Source organism: Homarus americanus, unplaced genomic scaffold (genome assembly GCF_018991925.1).
Source record: "Homarus americanus isolate GMGI-L3 unplaced genomic scaffold, GMGI_Hamer_2.0 scaffold30768, whole genome shotgun sequence".
Classification (NCBI taxonomy): domain Eukaryota; kingdom Metazoa; phylum Arthropoda; class Malacostraca; order Decapoda; family Nephropidae; genus Homarus; species Homarus americanus.
In genome coordinates, this window is record NW_024746690.1 from 900,284 (window position 1) to 919,740 (window position 19,457).

At 35.7% G+C, this 19,457-nt stretch overlaps 1 protein-coding gene across 2 annotated transcripts; it reads left to right on the forward strand.

Moving 5' to 3' along the window:
* Window positions 1–684: 684 nt before the first annotated feature.
* LOC121879385 (cysteine and histidine-rich domain-containing protein-like) lies at window positions 685–15,579 on the forward strand. Of its 2 annotated transcripts, none has more exons than XM_042385994.1 (7): window positions 685–808; window positions 4,599–4,705; window positions 5,374–5,559; window positions 6,270–6,383; window positions 7,107–7,277; window positions 11,935–12,120; window positions 14,027–15,579. In XM_042385994.1, exons 1-7 carry the CDS (start codon window positions 700–702, stop codon window positions 14,234–14,236), a joined length of 1,083 nt encoding a protein of 360 aa, XP_042241928.1. In that variant the 5' UTR covers window positions 685–699; the 3' UTR covers window positions 14,237–15,579. The 2 variants fall into 2 exon arrangements, with proteins under 2 accessions (XP_042241928.1, XP_042241929.1); XM_042385995.1 differs by having other exon boundaries at window positions 731–930.
* The last annotated feature ends 3,878 nt before the right edge of the window (window positions 15,580–19,457 follow it).

Below are 19,457 nucleotides of genomic sequence, written 5' to 3' on the forward strand. Positions count from 1 at the left end.
AAAAGGGGGACGTTTTTATGAAGGTTATTTGTTTCTCATAAATCACAGAGTATGACGTTGCGTGCGTATACATGCATAGTACTGTACAGTAACTTGTGGTTACACTAGCCGGATGATCTTTTACCACGGCTTTCCTACAGTAGTCTACCACTGAGATCACGTGTATTTTTGCTCGGGTTACCCCTGGGTCGCTTCCCTGGCAAGCACGAAATGTTAAAAACAAATTCTATATTCACCATGTTTGATTTAAATGATAAAACTATGGTTGCATTGTCATTGGCTAGCGATTCTGCCAACCCGATGCTGTTGTTGATCACTAGCTTCCTGTTTGTGTATAGGCGCCAGTTTAATATGCCACCATGCCATGTGTGTTCAAAGATATCAGAAACTTGCCGAGACTGGGGCGTCCACGTGCTATTCTTTATGTTAGTTATAATAAAATCACGTTCAAATGTTGTTGAATTAATGAAAGGTTATGATATTTACCTATTTTTATATTATTGAAATAATGATAAACCATGCAGTTCCATGAATATTAATTAAGAATATTCTCGTGTTATGCTGCGCTCAATAGTCGGCATTTATTTTGTTCATTTAATGGCTCTATCTTCGACTATTGTTGATTCACAAGTAAATTATTCTGTAAAATAAAACCTAACTTTTATTTGTAATATTTTTCGAGTTATATTATGTTTTAAAATGAGAAAAGACAAGAAATTTCGAGAAGACTTAAGGAAAACGAGTCAAGACAAGCGTGGCCAATGTTGTCATCCCCGACCACAACACACCCAAGTCACCTCTAATCAAGGTGTCATTTCCTCGATATTTATACCAATTTACACCTATCCTGAGTTATATCGACCATGGCCACAGTTCAGTGTTATAATAAAGGCTGTGGCCAAAAGTTTAAGCTCGAAGAAAACACAGACGGTGAGTAAAGAGCTGACCCCACCGATATATCTCATCACTTTCGTCGAATTTTAATTGTCTGTAGGAAGAAATGATGTATATTGTTGTTATGAAGATGAAATACATGGACAGATATATATTGAGACACCAAATTTTCGTTGTAGCCTTACGTCGTTAAATGTTCATGATGCTGCCTTGATCAACACTCATGGTTAATGTTTCTTAGTGGATATGGTAATTATTCACTACTGACCTGCGGCCAATTTTTAATAGAAAACGATTATAAAAACGCTGCCGTCACTGTTTTATAGTGGACACTCGTAGTTTGTGTAACAAGTCGTTATTTCTAAATTAAACCTAATCTTACCTTAGTTGATAAGAAAAACAAGCGGTATTTTTGCGTTTACGCACCGCATATTCCTACCACTAATCTATTATCATATTCTAATAAGACGTCTAATTATAAGATAATTTTTATCTATTATATTACCGGCGGAAATGTATAATAACGGAGATAGCATATCCAAAATTTTCTCTATTTTCTTCCATTAATCTTCCGCCATTATCACCTGCCTCACCTCCAACACTGCGTGTCTCCTGCGTCTCCTTCATAAATCATCACGCGCATGCATTCCCGTACACATCACGTGGCCAATCAAAAGCGGTTTTGTTTTTGCAACCAATTAAAATGATTTTAGGTTTAATTGTGGTATATTTGGCCCAATCAAATTCGAGTTTTATTTTGGGTCTCATATTTCAAAATTCAAGGTCAGTTCCGACCATGGAAGTCTGCGGTGCGTGTCACTTAAATTATGTGGAGCTGATTGCGAGTTTTTGGGAAAAATGAAGAAACTATAGCATTTTTTCGATCGCATGGTGTTCTTCCAACCTCAGTAAAGTGTACTAAGAGCAAGACTGAATGTAAATATCGCAAAGACCAACATATGTGGCGTTGTGTAAGAATCTCAGAATCCAACGACGAACAAGAACCAGGCCAATAAGGTAAGAAATAGGTGATTCCATCATATGGTGAGAGTCAGTTAGGTTAGGTTTGGTTTTTGTCTTTCTAGTGTTTTTTGGTGTATTTTGCCATGATTTTTTTTTAAAACGTCCAACAAAAAAAATTTATAAAAAAAAAACCCGGCTAATTTCCGTCAGAAATGAAGGTCATATTCGGTCTAAGCACACACAAATACACTAGAAAAATATATTTTTTACTTTCTAACAGTGCGGTGTGACAGTGCAAATTTACCAAACAAGCTACAAAAGCATTGTTAGAAGACCTCACCAACCTAACCAAACAAACCTACGTAAACTTACCTAACTTCCTAGCCGCGCAGCCCCTGGTATATTAAACAGAAAGAACTTACTATGATATGATGTAATTCAAAAATTTTTGTGAACGTGAGAGCAGCCGCCTGTACTGAATGGCTCATAGGCATACATTGAGCATCTGAGTCTATCCGGTTCCCGGCGGCAGAGTGTTTTGTAATACGTCAATATGATTGGCTGTTTACATCCTGGGATGAGTTATTACAGGCCAAGAAGACAAACTATCCGGTAGTGCCCGCCTAGGCATCTAATTATCTACCAAACAAAGCATTTACACAAGAAATTATCATATCAGAACTCACTGATGAAAATATAGTTAGAAAATAAACATAAAAATAAATGACGCGTTGGCGGGTCAGTTGTCATTATTAACTGTGGATATTTTATTGTGACTGGCTAAGTTCTTACTAACGCTATTTTACTGTAGGTGCACTTTGATTGCCTAAATACTTTGTTTATTCTGAGAGGAGGAGGTCTGCCCCCCAGCTAGGGAGTCGGTGCTGGACAACTCATACTCAAGCAAATTGTACCCATCAAAACATGTCAAGTTGTACCCAATTACAAGATAACTCGTACCCAATTTATTAGACAGTTCGTACCCAGCATGGACAAATTTCTGACAGCATGACAATGAAAGAGATCACACAGCATTTCACTACCACAAGAAACCTTACTATTCTAAAAACACTAACAGTTTTAGATGTGAATGTGCAGGAGAAAACCACATAAGGGAACAATACAACAGAGGGGTAATACAAAACTATGAAAGCACATAACAGAAATTGTCAGATCCCCAAACAATCTAAATGTCTTGTGAATATTCACCAATTTCTGTAAAGCTCTTGCTATCATTTGTCGAATATGAGTTGTAATAAATTAAAATCTAATTTTTAATTGACAATTACTACTAATAAAAAATCAACTATGATTTAAGGCCAACATTGAAAATCCATCAATCTCAGATTTGTATAACTCACACGAGCATCTCAGTCACCGGACTAGTTTTAATACTAACTGATTTGTTTACAAAAAGCTGGAAATTAATTGTTTTTATGCATGTTTAGAGTCCTCCATGTCTATGTTTTTGTTGATTTATGACTATTTTAAACGTTTACATCTCCCAGCTTATAAATTGAAACTGCCAAATCTGTTAGCCTGAAATCTGTGAATTGCATTAAAGTTATTCTAAACCACATAATGTGAAATATGTACTTGTAGTGCAATGTTTGTGTGACGGAACAAGATACTTATGTAATGAGATGCAACCATTTTAAAGTGCTGCATTACATTTCACTATTTGACTGCACTTTCCTACAAGATTTACATAATCTTTTTTTGTAATCATAGATGAAGCTAAAATTTTATATAACTCCTACCAAACTGGGTTAAATTCAATTCTATTTTTATTGCATTTGGGGGCACCGTCCCTTAATCCAGCCCTGAATAGTTCGTATTAAGCTATAATAACGCTGTGACAGCAGCTACCTATGCATGGTATATATACTAATAGGTATGGATTATCTCTTGAATTGGGTGCAAGTAATCTTGGATAAGAGTTGTCTCGTGAGTTGGGTACGAGTTATCTTAGGTATGAGTTGGCGTTGGTACGAGTCAACTTTTTTGAGTATAATTTATCTTGGGTTTGAGTTGTCTTGGGTATGAGATGTCTTGGGTACGAGATGACCCCAACCCCTAGGAAGTTAGGTAAGGTTAGGTAGGTTTCTTTAGTTGGTTATATAGGTTCTAGTACATGTCTCCTCTCTTATAATAAGTTTCCATGCACAACAGAAATATGTTTACAGCTACACAATGATAGACTCGTGGCAAAATAAATGCTAAATGCCGCCAGAGTCACGGTCACATATCATTCTCACATTGTTCACTGGTAATGGATGATTTGCCAATCAGCGCACTCACGGTAAAATGGCATTAGTAGGAACTTTGCTGGTCACAGCTAAATATCCACTGCCTTTAAAGTTTCTGACGAATTTTGGGTAATATTTTACTTGTTGCCACAAAACGAATCTTGTGTAGGTAAATATATTTACACCTTCACTGCCGCTGATCTTTCATAGAAAACGAATTTAAAATTGCTGCAATTTCACTGTGTTTTATAGTCGACACTGTCGTAGTTATGGCAACTGTTAACATGTTTATTTAAAAGTTCAAGTTAACCTAACATAACCTAGCCCAATCTTAACCTAACCTAGCATAACCTAACAGCTGCTATGGGCGAATTTACTGTTACTGAGACGGGAAGTGTTACTTATTTTTAATTTACTTATTTATTTTTCTTCTTTTCTGAACTGAAACCAGATTAGCATATGAAAAGGAATTCTCAAATGTCATGCTTACAGATGCATGTGAGTACCACCCAGGCGCCCCGATATTCCATGATGCGTACAAGGGGTGGTCGTGCTGCAACAAGAAAAGTACAGATTTTACTACATTTCTTAATACAAAGGTGAGAATTATTGCTGCATATTTTAACTATGATAATTAAAACATTTTCAGTGTTGAGAGAATTTTAATGAAATTCCTAAATGTTCCACTGTTAGAGATTGTAAGTGTTCAGTATAGCTTTAATTTTATTAATTTTTTATTGGGTATGTTATTGTATAGAATATAAGTCTGGTTGGGGAGCAAGGAAAGAAAGAGTGTAAAGTTTTGAAAAGGTAAAATTCTCCATACAAAGTGCAGCAGTTTTGTTAACATCTGTACTTGGAGCTGTGGTATAATTACAGTATTTATTAATGTTATAATCGGCTGTAAATGGGTTTTGCTGTAGGACCTCATTTGGGCTTGATTGGTTTAGGGGATCTTGGTAATTCATATGGGAAATATTTGCCCTACCCACCCATCTGTCTTTTCATGCTAAATTTTTTTTTACAGCCATTCTGGATTTATATTTTTTGCATTAGACCAATGATATTTATAAAGATCCTATCAAAATTAAAAATTTTAATACAGCGAAGGAGCTTAACTCTTTCTTTTTGTCTTAACTCACTCTAGTGTGGAAAATGGCCGTAAAACATTGATGGTGATGATTGAGATTAGTGTTGTCTGTTTTGGTTAATATTTGTTCAAAATTTTAAGGAATTTATCTTTGAAGATGTTCATTATTTTTCTCAGGGCTGCACAAAAGGAAGACATAACCCGGACAAACCAGTCGAACCACAGAAGCCCAAGATTGATCAATCAACGAGAGATGAGGTCATAACTGTTGAGTCATCTAAACAAGCCCCTGCTCTCCCTAGACCAGAATTTGATTCCCCTTTGAAAAGACTTCCATTAACTGTCTCCCAGTCACTGAAACAGGTAAGAGAATGTGCAAAGAGATTAAAGTGAATGGATTTGTCACCTCAACTTACTGTAGTGTATTTGACTTATGAATCAGTTGAGGGGCTGAAGGTTCATTTCATATTCTTTGTGTTCAACTTTGATGATAAGAACAATGTGTGTAGGACTTTATTTATTTGACCTATCACATCCTGCTCGTTTCTTGCACCACTTTTCTATCAATTCCTCTTTTATTTGGGGGCCTGAGTTCCCCTTCATCCACACCACTTAAAAGTAGGAGAGGAAAAGAGATAATAGATTGGATAAAAGCTTAGATTTTGTCTGATCATTTTGTACTGTAATGGAAATTTATGTAATTCGTTTCTGTGGTATGTATGGTACTTGTTGGAAGAGGCAGAAGGCTGTAGTAATTTTTTTGTGGGAAGGGGGACATCCCAATGCTGTAAAATTGTCCTGCAAGAAAAGGAAGAATCCTTAATCAGAATGTAAAGTTGTACCTTTGTATAAATTCTGAAAAAATCCATAGTATTACCCTAAGTGCTGAAACATAAGTAATTAGGTCAGGTGTCAAGATGAAACACAGATAATTAATTAAAATGGGTCTGTGATCTAGAAAGGAGCAAATGGAGAGTCTGAAAATGATTAAACAAGTCTTACATGTTATTCTGTACTTTTTAAGTTTTGGCCAACCTTCATATTGTACTAATGTTGCATCTTATCCCTTGCAGGCTTTAGAAAAGACAGAAGGTCAGAAAGACACAGAGAATAAGACTGATGGAGACGAGAAGAACATATGTGGAGTGAAGATTGGAGAAAACTGTCAAAACAACGGCTGTAAAATTGTAAGTCTTGTCATTAATTGGTTGATTTCGTCTCCCACAACACATAACTATATTGTAGATTTTTTTTTTAGTTTTCTTGGAGGACAGTTGTATGTTTAGACTTGTTTCATCCTCTCGACCAGGGGGAGGTTATTGTCTTGACCCATACCATCTGAAAATTTGTTAACTGTATCTGTTAACTGCTTTTGTCTCCTTTATATCTCCTAAATAAAGACAATATATAGGGTGTCTGAACAAAATGTATGTATGTATACTGCCTTACAGACTTTTCATGGTAATTGTGCAGATGCTTGCTTTACCTTTTGTGTGCTTTTGGTGGGAGGAAACACCTTGTGTTTTCTGAATCCCCATAATCTTAAGATGTGTTATCAAAGAGAAAATCAGTCGAAGGTTGCCCAATTTGTATTACTTAAAGTACTGTACAAGTTTTATTACTGGTCACTGGCACGTGTTGAATTTTTTGGGAGCCTAGAAAACTATTTATTTTCTTGCTTCTTGATTTCAAGGTGTGCTTTTCTAAGGTGGTATAGGTAAGGGCCCCACAAATTTATATTACAGTGTATTCCTTAACCCTTAGTGGCCGAGGGGTTATCAAGGATTCCTTGACATGCTACCTTCTCAATCCTCTTCAGGCCGTGCACCAAAACAATTATTAAGAACTCTACAAATGTCTTACTTCAAATAGAGGATAATTCCTTATACATACTGTTTGCTTATTTACAGAGCTATGAGGGTGAACACAGTAACCTGGACATGTGTAAGTACCATCCTGGAATTCCTATATTTCACGAAGGTCTCAAATACTGGAGTTGCTGCCGAAAGAAGACCACCGACTTCACTGAGTTTTTGGAGCAATTAGGCTGCTCCACAGGTCATCACTGCTGGGTGAAGTTGGTAAGCCACATGTCACCCTATCAATATATTTTATATATTGTTAGGTTTATTGTGCTTTAGTTATGTGTGGGAATAGACAGGGGTAAAACCATATGAATGCATTAAGGCTTTTTCGTGGAAGAGGAATACCTTGGTAGATGGAACACAGTTACTCTGACTGTTAAGAGAGAATGAATGATGTTGAGTGGAGGGAGTGTCTGTTATTCATGATTTTAGCCACCCTTTATCATAGTGGGAAAAGACTTTCAAGAAAAAATGATCATTATGGTAGTGAATGGGTGGGGCCTAATGGCTTGTGTTTGTGGGTATAGTATTGGGGACTGGGAACTCTAAGACTATTTTGTAGTATTTCACTTTTTTTTTTTAATTTGCTTTGTTTAATATAATTTCTCCATATGAAAATCACAGTTTGCCCCCACGATCACCTGAACTTCACCATCAGAACTGCTGTGGCCACATTTTCCACCCAAAATATCTTGTCAGTTTAACTAAAAAAGAAAGAAAAAAGATATGTCTAATACCCCTATGCAGCAGCCCACTCACTTCATCATTCAGATCTAAATTAATGTATATCCTATTAATGCACCAAATCTAAATATTAACTAACATCTTACCCATGCACCACATCTTCCAAACTTCAATTAATGTCTACTCGTGCACTCCTCACAATTTTGTATCTACAATAGTCGGCTTTTTTAGCATCATTCCTTACTGACTAACTGAGAGAAGATTCTTACTTACTTTTCATCCCCATCAACCCTTCTCACTGTTCAGCTCTTGACCAATGCTATGGTTGGGTTCCATCTATTAAGCCTGTGTGATGAATTTACCCACAAGCAGCTAATATATATTGGCAAGAAAAGAGGACACTTGATATGATCTTCACAGAGAATATATATACTGTACTGTAGATATCCATTATAATTCAGAACTATATTGTCTCCTGTCATTCCCATTTTTGTGTTGGGTGTATCAAGGAAAGAAAACATACTGAAGTGTACAAAATGTGTAATAAAATCATACTCGTGGAAAAAAAAAGTTTAAAATCATAGTGAATAGCACTACCTTTACAGACTTGAGGTTAACATTCTGTATATTATTATTTTTTTTCATATTTTTATGGGGTGGACAAAAGGAACAGACAACCCAAATAAATGGAGAAAATAGTAAGGGGAGTAATGCAAGAAAGTGACAAGTAGAAATACCCACATACATATTCATATTCTTAATTGCCTGAAGCAGCATACAGTGAATCTTGAGAAGAGACGTAGACACAAATATTATCAATTGGTTTTAGGGAGGCGCAAAATGAATACAAAGTTTGCATGAATTAGACAAAAAACAACAACTGAGAAACAAGCTTCCAGCATTTCTCCTATGTAAGTAGATGATAAAGAAGGGAGAAATATTCTTAAGAACCAAATGAATATTTGGTTATTTGACTGATATAGACCATGGAAGTTTTATATTCAAATAGATTCATTACCAAAGCTTATCACATCAGGCATTGACATTATTCAAGTTGACTTAAAGGGAACCACTGTCAATCTAATCTTACATGCTGCCTGGATTCGGTCCCCTGAAACTCGCTGCTTTGTAAAACTTGTACAGTATATAAAAAGAAGCGAGTATGGGTCTTTAACAATCTCTGGAAGCTTTAAAATCTCACAGTTATCGTAGACTGGACATTCTGTATTAGAATCATATACTAAATCCTTAAGAAAGGGTAGGAAACAATTAACTGATAGTCGTTGTACTTAATCAGACATTGTACACAACCTAGGTAGGTTTTATATCCTTTGTGCTCGCAGACAATATCAAGAGTCGCCAAGGAGTGAGTGGAAAAAGTTTGCAATCCGGTATTATTTATTGCCACGGAACATGCTCTTGTTGAACTCAAAATACTCATCTTGGAATAGCAGTGATCACCAATTCCTAGAATATGATTGGTTGTGCCATTCTCAGATACTTTGCTGTCTATTGAAAATTGTGCATCATTGTAAAACACTTGCACTGCCATTTTTTTACTTTTTCATGTCCATTTTTCATTACACAGTATAAAATATTCTGTTTTACCTTCACACTGGACTGTGCTGCAGAGTTTACATATATGTAACAGTGATCTCTGTTACAGATGGCTAACACAAAACTGGATTATAAATTTTGATTGGTGTTAATTTCATGTGTGTAGAAATGGGACATCAAAAGTAAACACCAGCTGCTTCCTGCAACTTTAAAGTTAGAATTATGGTGCTCTCTGTAAAGATCCTCTGGAGAGACTGCATAATGAATGCCCAAATTTTTGTTAGATTTTTTGTGAATGAAAGCGGTCGAGATTTAACAGTAACATTGTGTTTTTGCAGGAATTCTATCCCGAGGATCCTGTCAGTTCCTGTGCCAAGTGAGTTGCAAATGTGTAAGAAATTGTGTGCAGATTTACAAAGAAATATAATTTTTCATACATAAGCAGTGTGCTTCCCATGTACATCCACAAAATTTTTACAAGCGCAGGCACAACTATATTTTGTCTTCCGAGGAAAAAAATGAAGAAAGGTTTTCCCTTTTGGTAGATTGTAGGATTCAGGATGAGTAAAATTTGTAAGTAGTTTGTATTTGAATTACCATAAAAGCATATTGATTCATAGAGGCTGTAGCTCCAACCTTTAGATAATAATATTTTTCATTCTCAGGAGACACTTGTGTTTTGATATAGTAGTTGGGTTGACTTTATTTAATCAGATAGTGTACAGTATATACCATATTCGTCACTGAGTTGCTGCTTTTCTTGTCCTCGTTCCTTGTACATAGATATACAGTATTTCTGTTCCATATCCTTTAGTACCCATACATGATGACTAGTGTCATGGTTGCCAGTTCTAACAGGCCCCATTCTTACCAAACCATTAGCAGTGAGCCCTAGTTTTAATGGGACCTGTTGTTAATGGGTCCCAGGTTTTTATTTACTGAGTGTATGGTAGCCCCACAAGTATATTGGTACTTCAGACATTTGAGCATTGAGTAATCATGTTCAGGCTTGTACATAGTGTGTTTATGTCAATCTCTTTAAATGTTTGGATATTCAGACATTTGAGAATTGAGTCTATTGTGTTAGGCCTTGTCATCTATAGGAATGTATAATCTCTCCAGAGACTATTGATGTACAGGAGTACTGGATATTCAGCTCATTTTTCAACTATCCAGTACAATATCTGACCTGACAATTAGCTTACATTAAAAAGTCACTGAACACCATGATTCTTTATGTTTTTGGAGATACATTTTGCATTTCTCTCTGTGTTTGGCGTAGATTGTTGAAGACTATTCGTATAATGATATGCCTCAAAGGGAAATTTTATATCAAGGGCGTAGTTCATTGTTTGCAGTTCATGTGGTAACGTTAAATGTTTATGAACGTGACGATTACTTTAAACTTCCTTTGGGTGTACTTTAGATGTAGGAAAAATAAATGATGTGCTGTAAGGTAAACTTCTCACATGTTCTTAAGTGGCTGCCATAGTTTGGATATCTGGGCTTGTACAGTACTGGGAAGGGATGGGAGAATGATGTGCTGTGGCAAAAGTGTTGTTATACCTGGTTTTTCCCATTCCAGACAATGGTATGCAATGGTGAATCTGGTAAAGCCTTATAATGACGAGATGTACTTTGTTGTAGCTAGAATATATGTGATGGGAGAAAGAATGATGGGAATATAGTGGAAGATAGAACAATGAGAGAGTGAAAGAAGGTGTTTGTTTAAGGAGGTGAGTTAGGGACTGTATTGGCAGTAAATTGATTCCCTTGCATAGCTCCTGGTTCTGAATATTGTAATCTGACACTGGTATTGAAAGAGAATTTGATAGATACAAAAAACACTGGTTTAAAAAATGGCTGCTGCTGATTTAAGTTGGGTTGTGTGAAACGATAGGAATAAACTACTGGTAGATGGATTTCTTGGGCCCGTGTGAAAGGAGATCACTTAACATAACATATTTTTAAAGCTGTTCGAGAGAATGAATGACAGAAAAAGAGGGGAAAGTGTGTTTTTTTATTCTTGTCACCTTGTATTAGAATCAGTAATGGGAAAAGTTTGGCAAGATACGTTAATTTGGTTTGTTTTTACTATAATACTGTATGTAATATTGTGATTATTCACTGATAAAATGAAGAGTTTTTGTCATGTTCTTCTGAACTTCTCTATTCTGATTAACTCTGACATAATTGTCTGATGTATAATGCTGGGGTAATTTATGGAATGCAGTAATGGGTGAACCAAATAGATATTGTAAGCCTTGCTGGAGGAGGAGAACAACATAGGATATATCTGGGAGTAGTTAGAAAGAATGAATAAGAGAGAGTGTGCGTGTGTGCGTGCGTGCTGTTCTAGATTCTATAAACTTATTCATTTTAGAAAACATGACAACTTACAAAGAGAACAATTTAGTACTGTACTTAAAATTTGAGATATGTTGAAATAAACTGTATTTACCAGTAGTAGAATATTTGTGACTTGTTTCCTTGTATGGCAAACTGATATTTTTTTCCTTGTCCTACTTTAGGCAAGAAGTGTTCAGATTGTTATCCTGACTTTTGACTCTTTATAGTCTTACTTGAATATAAATGATAGATGTAATAATCTTTTTTAATTTTCACTTTTCAGGAGACTAAGAAAGTGGCTGCCTGCCGTTACGATTGGCATCAAACTGCCACCCACGTGTATGTAGCGGTATATGCAAAGCTCTCTGACCCAGCAGTAACTTTTGTGGAAGCCAACCCCATCAGACTCAATGCAAATATTGTCTTTGGCGAGGCAAATGTATTTACATTAGATATTGAACTTCGTGGGGTAAGTTTAAAATGCTGATGCTTTTAATATATTATATTTTAGAAATAGAACTTGTAAATGAGTAGCCTTGGTGGAATAAATAGATACAAAAAGGCAATAAGGAGGAGAATCAAATGGCCAGCTATGGTGCCCAGTATGGAAATTCAAACTGCTAAGAGCGGTAGTGAAGGAAACGCGTCTAACAGATGGATCTTTATTCCTGATGTATTGTCACAAGACTTTTCCAAAGGACAAAATGTCAGGAATAAAGCTTCATCTCTTAGTCGTGGTTCCTTCACTACCATTCTACCATCTGTCCACTATAAACAATGTTCAATTTGAAACTACTGTATACTCTGTTCACTTAACGTAGACATCTGGGACGAACAAAAGGACGTTCATGATAGGTGGACACGACTGGGGTAAGGAGGGTGGGAGTGTGAAGAGGATGGAATCAATTTGGTTACCTACTATTAGTCAACTGCTTACCGCTAGTGAAACACTGTCTCAGGCGCAGAGCTCGTTTCTCTTTCTCCGCCCTTGTCCACTTGCTGTCTCTTAATTCCTTGGGGTTTGTCATTTTCAGCAATATGTTAAATAGTTATTGATTAATAGTACATTCACAATTTAGTCACAAATAATTTGGGTACAAATCATTACAATTTATTTACAAACCGTAATTTACAAGGCGAGTGAACGTGAGTGTTTCTTTGCCAGTGGTCTGACTCCGGAGGAAACCTTAGAATTAACCTGAGTGGCATTCTCAATCATGGAGTAATAACATTGATCGTTAACACCCTTGTGACCGTCTTATTTTTTAAGCTAATTTTCACCTCTTTGCCTTCAGAAATTATTCCAGATTGAAACTAGCTACTCAGTATAGCAATTGATATTCATAATATACAAAGTATTACTGTTCCAAGCTCTCCACTCTTGTATCACCCAATCTGTAGCTTTTTTCACAACATCTTTAGACTCCAGATGTCTGGGTTAAGTGAACGAAGTACAATGTATTTTTTTTTACCAGGTTAATAAACTTTCATCAAGGTTTCTGAAATTATTTTTGAGATTGTTAGGTAATTAGGACAAGGTCAGGGTGTAGTTTGTGGTGCCTGGCTACAAGTTATGCTAGAAAATAAGAACTCAGGATCAGTCCTCCAATTTAACTTCTGTGGTTTTTCAATGATTATAATCTGCTTATCTTAAGTGTTTGTATTGTGTATGATTTGTATTTTTTTTGTGCTTTTTTTGTTTCAACTTGAACAAAATAGGTTATCCATGTGTACAGTTTTATTTTAAAAGAAAAAATCATTGCTTAGTCATAATGAGTAGAGTAATAATGCTCTCAAAAAGACATTGTAAGTTTCTATGGTATTTTAAGTGGTGAAATAATTATAAGAAAAGATGAATATCAAAATCTGCTTTTCAGTGAAGAAAGTTTAAATATGGGTATATATATTACTGCGTTTGCTTCATTTCAGCAGTCTTCTGTCTTGACCTGGTGTTTTATACTGTTCTGTACTGGTAATTTTTGTCTCAAGACCTGCAGTGTAATTATGATTAATCTGCAGGGTGCTCTAGTAGTTAATGTCTTTGTGTCTCAGTAAAATTTGCAGTGCCCATAACTTCCCGTGGATGTATGACAGTAAGTTCAGTCTATTTATTATCTTTACTTCTATCCCGCTTTTCTGCAAGATTGAGCGAGGGATACAGAATCCTCAGTGCAATGGAGGAAATATTCAAGTAAAATGGAGCAATGTAGGGTAGAAAGTGACAAGAAAAGTCTCAGAAAACAATTAAATATACTCACACATAATTGCTCATATCCCCAGAGTGAGTTTTGTACTTCCGTGTTTGTTCTCAGCACTTCATTTTGCCCATTATAATTAACTGTCCAGCAAATTTAAGTGACACATTTAATTTACAGTTGATTGACATAGACCAGAGCAGTGTAAGCTTAGCAGCATCAAAGGTAGAAATCAAGCTACGGAAAGCTGAACCATCAAGCTGGCGCACCTTGAATATTGAGAGAGAGCAGATGTCTGAGAATAAGACCGATGACGAGAAAGCTGATGAAAAGGCTGAAGAAGAGGGACTAGAAGAAATGGTTGATGCAGTTGACCTTAGTGATCTTTGAGGGTAGTACCACATTTAGGGTAGTGTAAGTGATGTTTTTTAGATAATATTTATGTGCAATAAGATATCCTGACTTATTCTGCATTATTGAAGGAGGAGGATAAACAAAATGGCCATTGTTTAGTAAAATATTACAAACAGGACTGCAGCACTATCTGTTTATCAGAGGATGAACCAAGTAAACCTTTCTTAACTTTAGCAATATAGTACAGTAATTCAACTATACCGTTAAGATGCACATTTCAACAAAGCAAGTACAGTATTAAGCAAAGACCCCTGTACTACACTTGGATTTTTAGGTTAAATTTGTTTTGCTTGTTCTGGTTATCTGATTTAAAAAAGAATTCATATTTTAGTGATCCTGTTAGTGGTGTTTTTCTACTGTTGGTCATCTTACACAGGATCACTGTAGGTTCATATTTCAGTTAGTTTGAGGCATGCAGACTTGTTTAGTAAACATTAATTTGCAGGTTATCCTCATTTAAACAGGGTGGTGTTTTCTAGATGATTCTTCATTTGCAAAATCAATATACAGTACTGTACACAGATTTCCATAGAGGGAGGTTATGTTCCGAGCCACAGTCAAAGTCCGCTTTTGGTCATTGTGTACTGTATTAATTTCTTTGGCATATATTAATACAAATTTAATAACAAATCACTGAAACTTTTATATAAATGTGTATACTCTGCTCACCAGTACATTGTTGTTTTGTGCATGAGGAGAGGCTGACAATAGGCATTTGTAGAGAACTACTTGGCCAGTCAGTAGCTTCAAGTGGGATAATGTCCACCTCAAATAATACATTTTAAAATGTTGCTGTCATTCCTTGATTCATCAGTTGAATAATAAGTAAGTGGTTTAGGACAGATAGAAATTGATCATATATTAGCATGCAGCTCATTTGGATGTTTAAGGTGGCTTGCAACATCCTTGAGGTGTAACAAGGCCTTGAAACTGAGAATGAGAGTCATGGCAGTAGTGCCTTCACTTCCTCATAAAAACAGTTATTAAACAAGTCTTCAAAATGTGCTGTTATCCAGGCTTTTTTTTTATTGATATATGAATGATTAATGTTTGATGGATAAAACCCTTTTAGCCAAGTACTGTATTATGGGAATAACAGAAATAATGGCTTGCGTTCTGGTGGCTTCTTTTGCAGCACACAACGCAGAGATGAAAAGCGTGCTGTGCAGCCAAATATATGTAAACCTTACTTTGGTACAGCACCTGTATATACAGTGAGTTCTGCTATAACGCGTGTTTTGACAACGCGAATTTGCTGGAACGTGATTTATGAATTGAGGAACGATATTTGTAAAACGCGAACTCGTTTGCTCTAACGCGATTCCGATTCCACTCGAACGGTTGTTGTGGCTTCAGTTCACGTTCGACATCACATGTTCAATTGAGTTATGTGTTTTGTTTGTGAACAATTGCAGAAATAATGTATGTAATATTTATGTATACAGTATACCTATATATTATAAGTAAATTGTAAAATTTTACATAAAAGAGAAAATCAAATTACATAGCGTTTTAGACCCGCGCTCTCTTTACATCACACACAGTGTTTACAGTTCACGTTCGACATCACATATTCAATTGATTTATGTGTTTTGTTTGTGAAGAATTGCAGTAATAATTTATGTAATATTTATGTATACAGTAAACCACTCATAAGGTCCTACAGTACCACTAATTATTTTATACTGAAACTTACGTTTGGGAAGCTGGATTAAAATGAAGATTACCAGTATATTAAAATAATAAAAATGTAGTATAAACCAGTCTAACATACTGTAATAAACACAGCTGCTATTATCACCCCCCCCCCATTTGCCAGTGACAAGAAAGGGAAAGTGACCTTGACTGTGACCGCCTGTGGCTATTTTTAGCCGTCTTTGTGTTCGGAGGTGGTCAGTAATGCATATCTGTATATTTACTGATCATAATACTTAATTCTTATAAATAATTCATTTAAAATTAATTTTTTTGCAAAGAATATTCAGTAAATGACTGCATTAATTCTTGAAACTACCTACAGTGGTAAATTTAGGATATAAATAATGAACAGAAGTCACGTCATGGATTCGGAGTTTGGTCCTTAACGATCACCATAAATGTAGCCTCCCTTTTTCGCGAAACACGTATATAAATTAAAGAAAATACTTGCAGTATATATAATACATTACAGTATATTATATATAAATAAATAAACAAATAAATTCAAATTCCCTTATCATCTTGTGTCATATACAGAAATACTTGAGTCCCTGAGCGAGTACACAAAAAGAAAACGGACGACTAAGACATCCTGGAGTGGATAGAGAACGGACATCTCTACTGGGGGACTCAAACGTTTCTTATGTTTTGTGGGCGCTCTAGCATAATATGAATAATATGTAAATTACAATTTACTTATACAGGTATATATATGTAAATTGTAAAATTTTAAATAAAAGAAAAACTAAATACGTAGCGCTTAAAGTGTACTGTACAGTACAGTGTTGTGGCTTGGCGCGGGGTTATGCAGTGTTTACAGTTCACGTTCGACATCACATATTCAATTGATTTGTGTTTTGTTTGTGAAGAATTGCAGAAATAATTTATGTAATATTTATGTATACAGTATACCTGTACAGTATATGTAAAATGTAAAATTTTAAATAAGAGAAAAACAAAATACATAGCGTTTTAGACCCGCGCACTCTGTTTACTCCACACACTGTTTGAAACACGTGTGAAGTTTTTAAGTGTCCTCAGTGAATTCTGATTACTTTTTCTCCAATTTTGTGACTATGGAAAAGAAGAATATCTCTGGGAAGCACTCTGGTGATCGCATTTCCGGTGGTGATCGTAAAAGAAAGGCTATAACACTTGAAGAAAAGCTTGATGTTTCATGACTCCTCAGCCTCAACATCACCCTTCTCCCCCATCAAGTTATATTCATATGTTTTCAAGGTAAAGTGTAACATTTACTGTATGATTTCATTATTAGATATGAATGTAACATTTATTTAGACTGTGCTATCCTTTGTGTTAGGCTAACTACGAATTTTTTTTTCGATTTGGAGTAATCTGCACCTAACCCTATTTTCTCCATAAGCCCTGTTATTTCTATTACACGAATTTCTATAACACGATGTTTTACAAGAACACTACTATCGCGTTATAGCAGAACTACCTGTACCTGGGTTACTTAATTGGCAGACTGCGGCAAGCTTTGGTGTGGACCCCAGCATCACCTCTCTCTCCTTCCTTCTGGATAATTCTTAGGTATTCATTTAAAATGCATCTGGAATTAGTAGTACTGTACAGGTATTTTTTAATTTTCTCTGGGATTCAATTATTTAATTTGAAATAATACACAAATGTAGCCAGAAGTAAATTGTAACATGTACTCTTACTTGTTTATTATACGTCATTTTCAATGAAGCCTTTCATCCTGACCTTTGTCACCTAGGAAGTTTGTGTGACTGGACCTTCACAAACAGTAATAGAGTAACCTTTGTACAGTAGAATCCCAGTTATCTGCCACCTATGGAGATTGAGAGGTGCTGGATAGTTTTTCTGTTAAGTTGAAACTCATTCATATGATCCCCCAATAAATCCTGTAATGCACAATGCAACAGGCAAACCTCGCAAATTTGTATCTCGGAAAAAGGGACTTCGTTAGTACTTATTCCACTCTACAGACGTGGGCTCACATGGAGGTCACCAGATGATGCATGTTTATACTGTAAGTGACGTCGCAGAGATGTGCATTGTAGGTAAAACAAGTGCTTGGTGAACTATCCTCACTAGTATATTATCCTTGGCTATAACTGGGTGGTTATGCTCTCTCCTGATGTGATGTCACGGCATACACATAGCCAGTGTGGCTGCTACACGTCTGTGAGTTAGCTGGTTGACTGCCTGAACTGTGTCGCGTTGCCCAGAGGATGGTTTGAGTGTGAAAGGAGCTATTTTTAAACATTGAATATGTGCTATTGTAATTGTTTATCATAGCAATAACTATGGCAGTTCATCCCCATTGTGTGTGGTATTCAAACTTACAATTCCAGTTGATTTTGGAGAATTTTTTTTATTATTATTACTGGTATTATTTCATTTTGGTGCCAGTTAGTTGAATCTGCCAGTTGCCCGGATACCAAATAACTGAGATTCTACTGTATGTGCAAATTTGATTGGTAAAAAAGTAAAATTGTGTGTGCTGTATTTGATTTCAGTTGCAAAGCTATTATAATTGAGGGCAATCTGTTTAACTTAATTTTTGGTAAATTTAAGTAAAAATAACTAAGGTTAGGGATAAACCATGAATTTTAAAAGTTTCCTCCTCCACTACCAGTGTAAGTTTTAGCTCTTGGTTGCTTTGTGTCAGGGCTGGAAGTATGTGTTAATATGCAAGATTATTAATAAATTTGTTTAAGAATTTGAATTTTATTATACAGTACTGTAGTAGTATTGACTTCTAAGTTTCCAATATGTATTTGTGTATGATTGCAACTGAATATCAGCAGCCTTCAAAGGTTAATGTGTGTATGCACTATTTTAAAACATTTACTTATCACTGTAATGAGATTTTTGTTCAATCTCTGCCTTTTTTATTTGTTTAAATTTTTTATTTTTTGTTTTTATTACTTAAAGATGGTTTTAATGATTTATAGTAGTTGTGGAAAAGTTGTATGATAGGATGAACATAAAAGCATTGTGGGAAGTATTACAAATGTTTGGGGTGGGAGGAAGGCTATTAATGCATTAAAAGCATTGTATAAGAACAGCAGGTCAACAATAAGAGTATTTTGTATGGGAAAAGTGAAACATTTAAAATAAATGTGGGTGCTAGACAGGGGTGCATTATGTCCCCTTGGTTGTTCAGTATATAATACGTACATGGATGTGAACTACAGGACTACCCCGGTTATTGCAAGGCAGGCGTTCCTAAAAGTCATTGCGATTAAGGAAACTGCAAATATTGGGTCAATTTTCCCCATAATTAATATAAATGTGGGGGGGGGGGGGGGGGGTTCCACTAAATACTTTTCGATATATACTCCTCATTCTCCAAGGCTGTTTAGGGACCAGGTTGCGTATGTGCTGTAGTACCATTAAATGTGAGGAATAAATATTAATTATACTACTAAAAAACAAGATACCTCACTACCAGTTGGCAATAGTTTACTGCAGGCAGGAGACTGGAGTGGCTGAAATCTCAATCACC

Coding starts and splice junctions, on each gene's coding strand:
- LOC121879385 (XM_042385994.1), top strand. CDS start 700: ATGAGAAAAGACAAGAAATTTCGAGAAGACTTAAGGAAAACGAGTCAA. Junction 5,560..6,269: donor TCTCCCAGTCACTGAAACAG/GTAAGAGAATGT, acceptor TATCCCTTGCAG/GCTTTAGAAAAGACAGAAGG. Junction 6,384..7,106: donor AAAACAACGGCTGTAAAATT/GTAAGTCTTGTC, acceptor GCTTATTTACAG/AGCTATGAGGGTGAACACAG.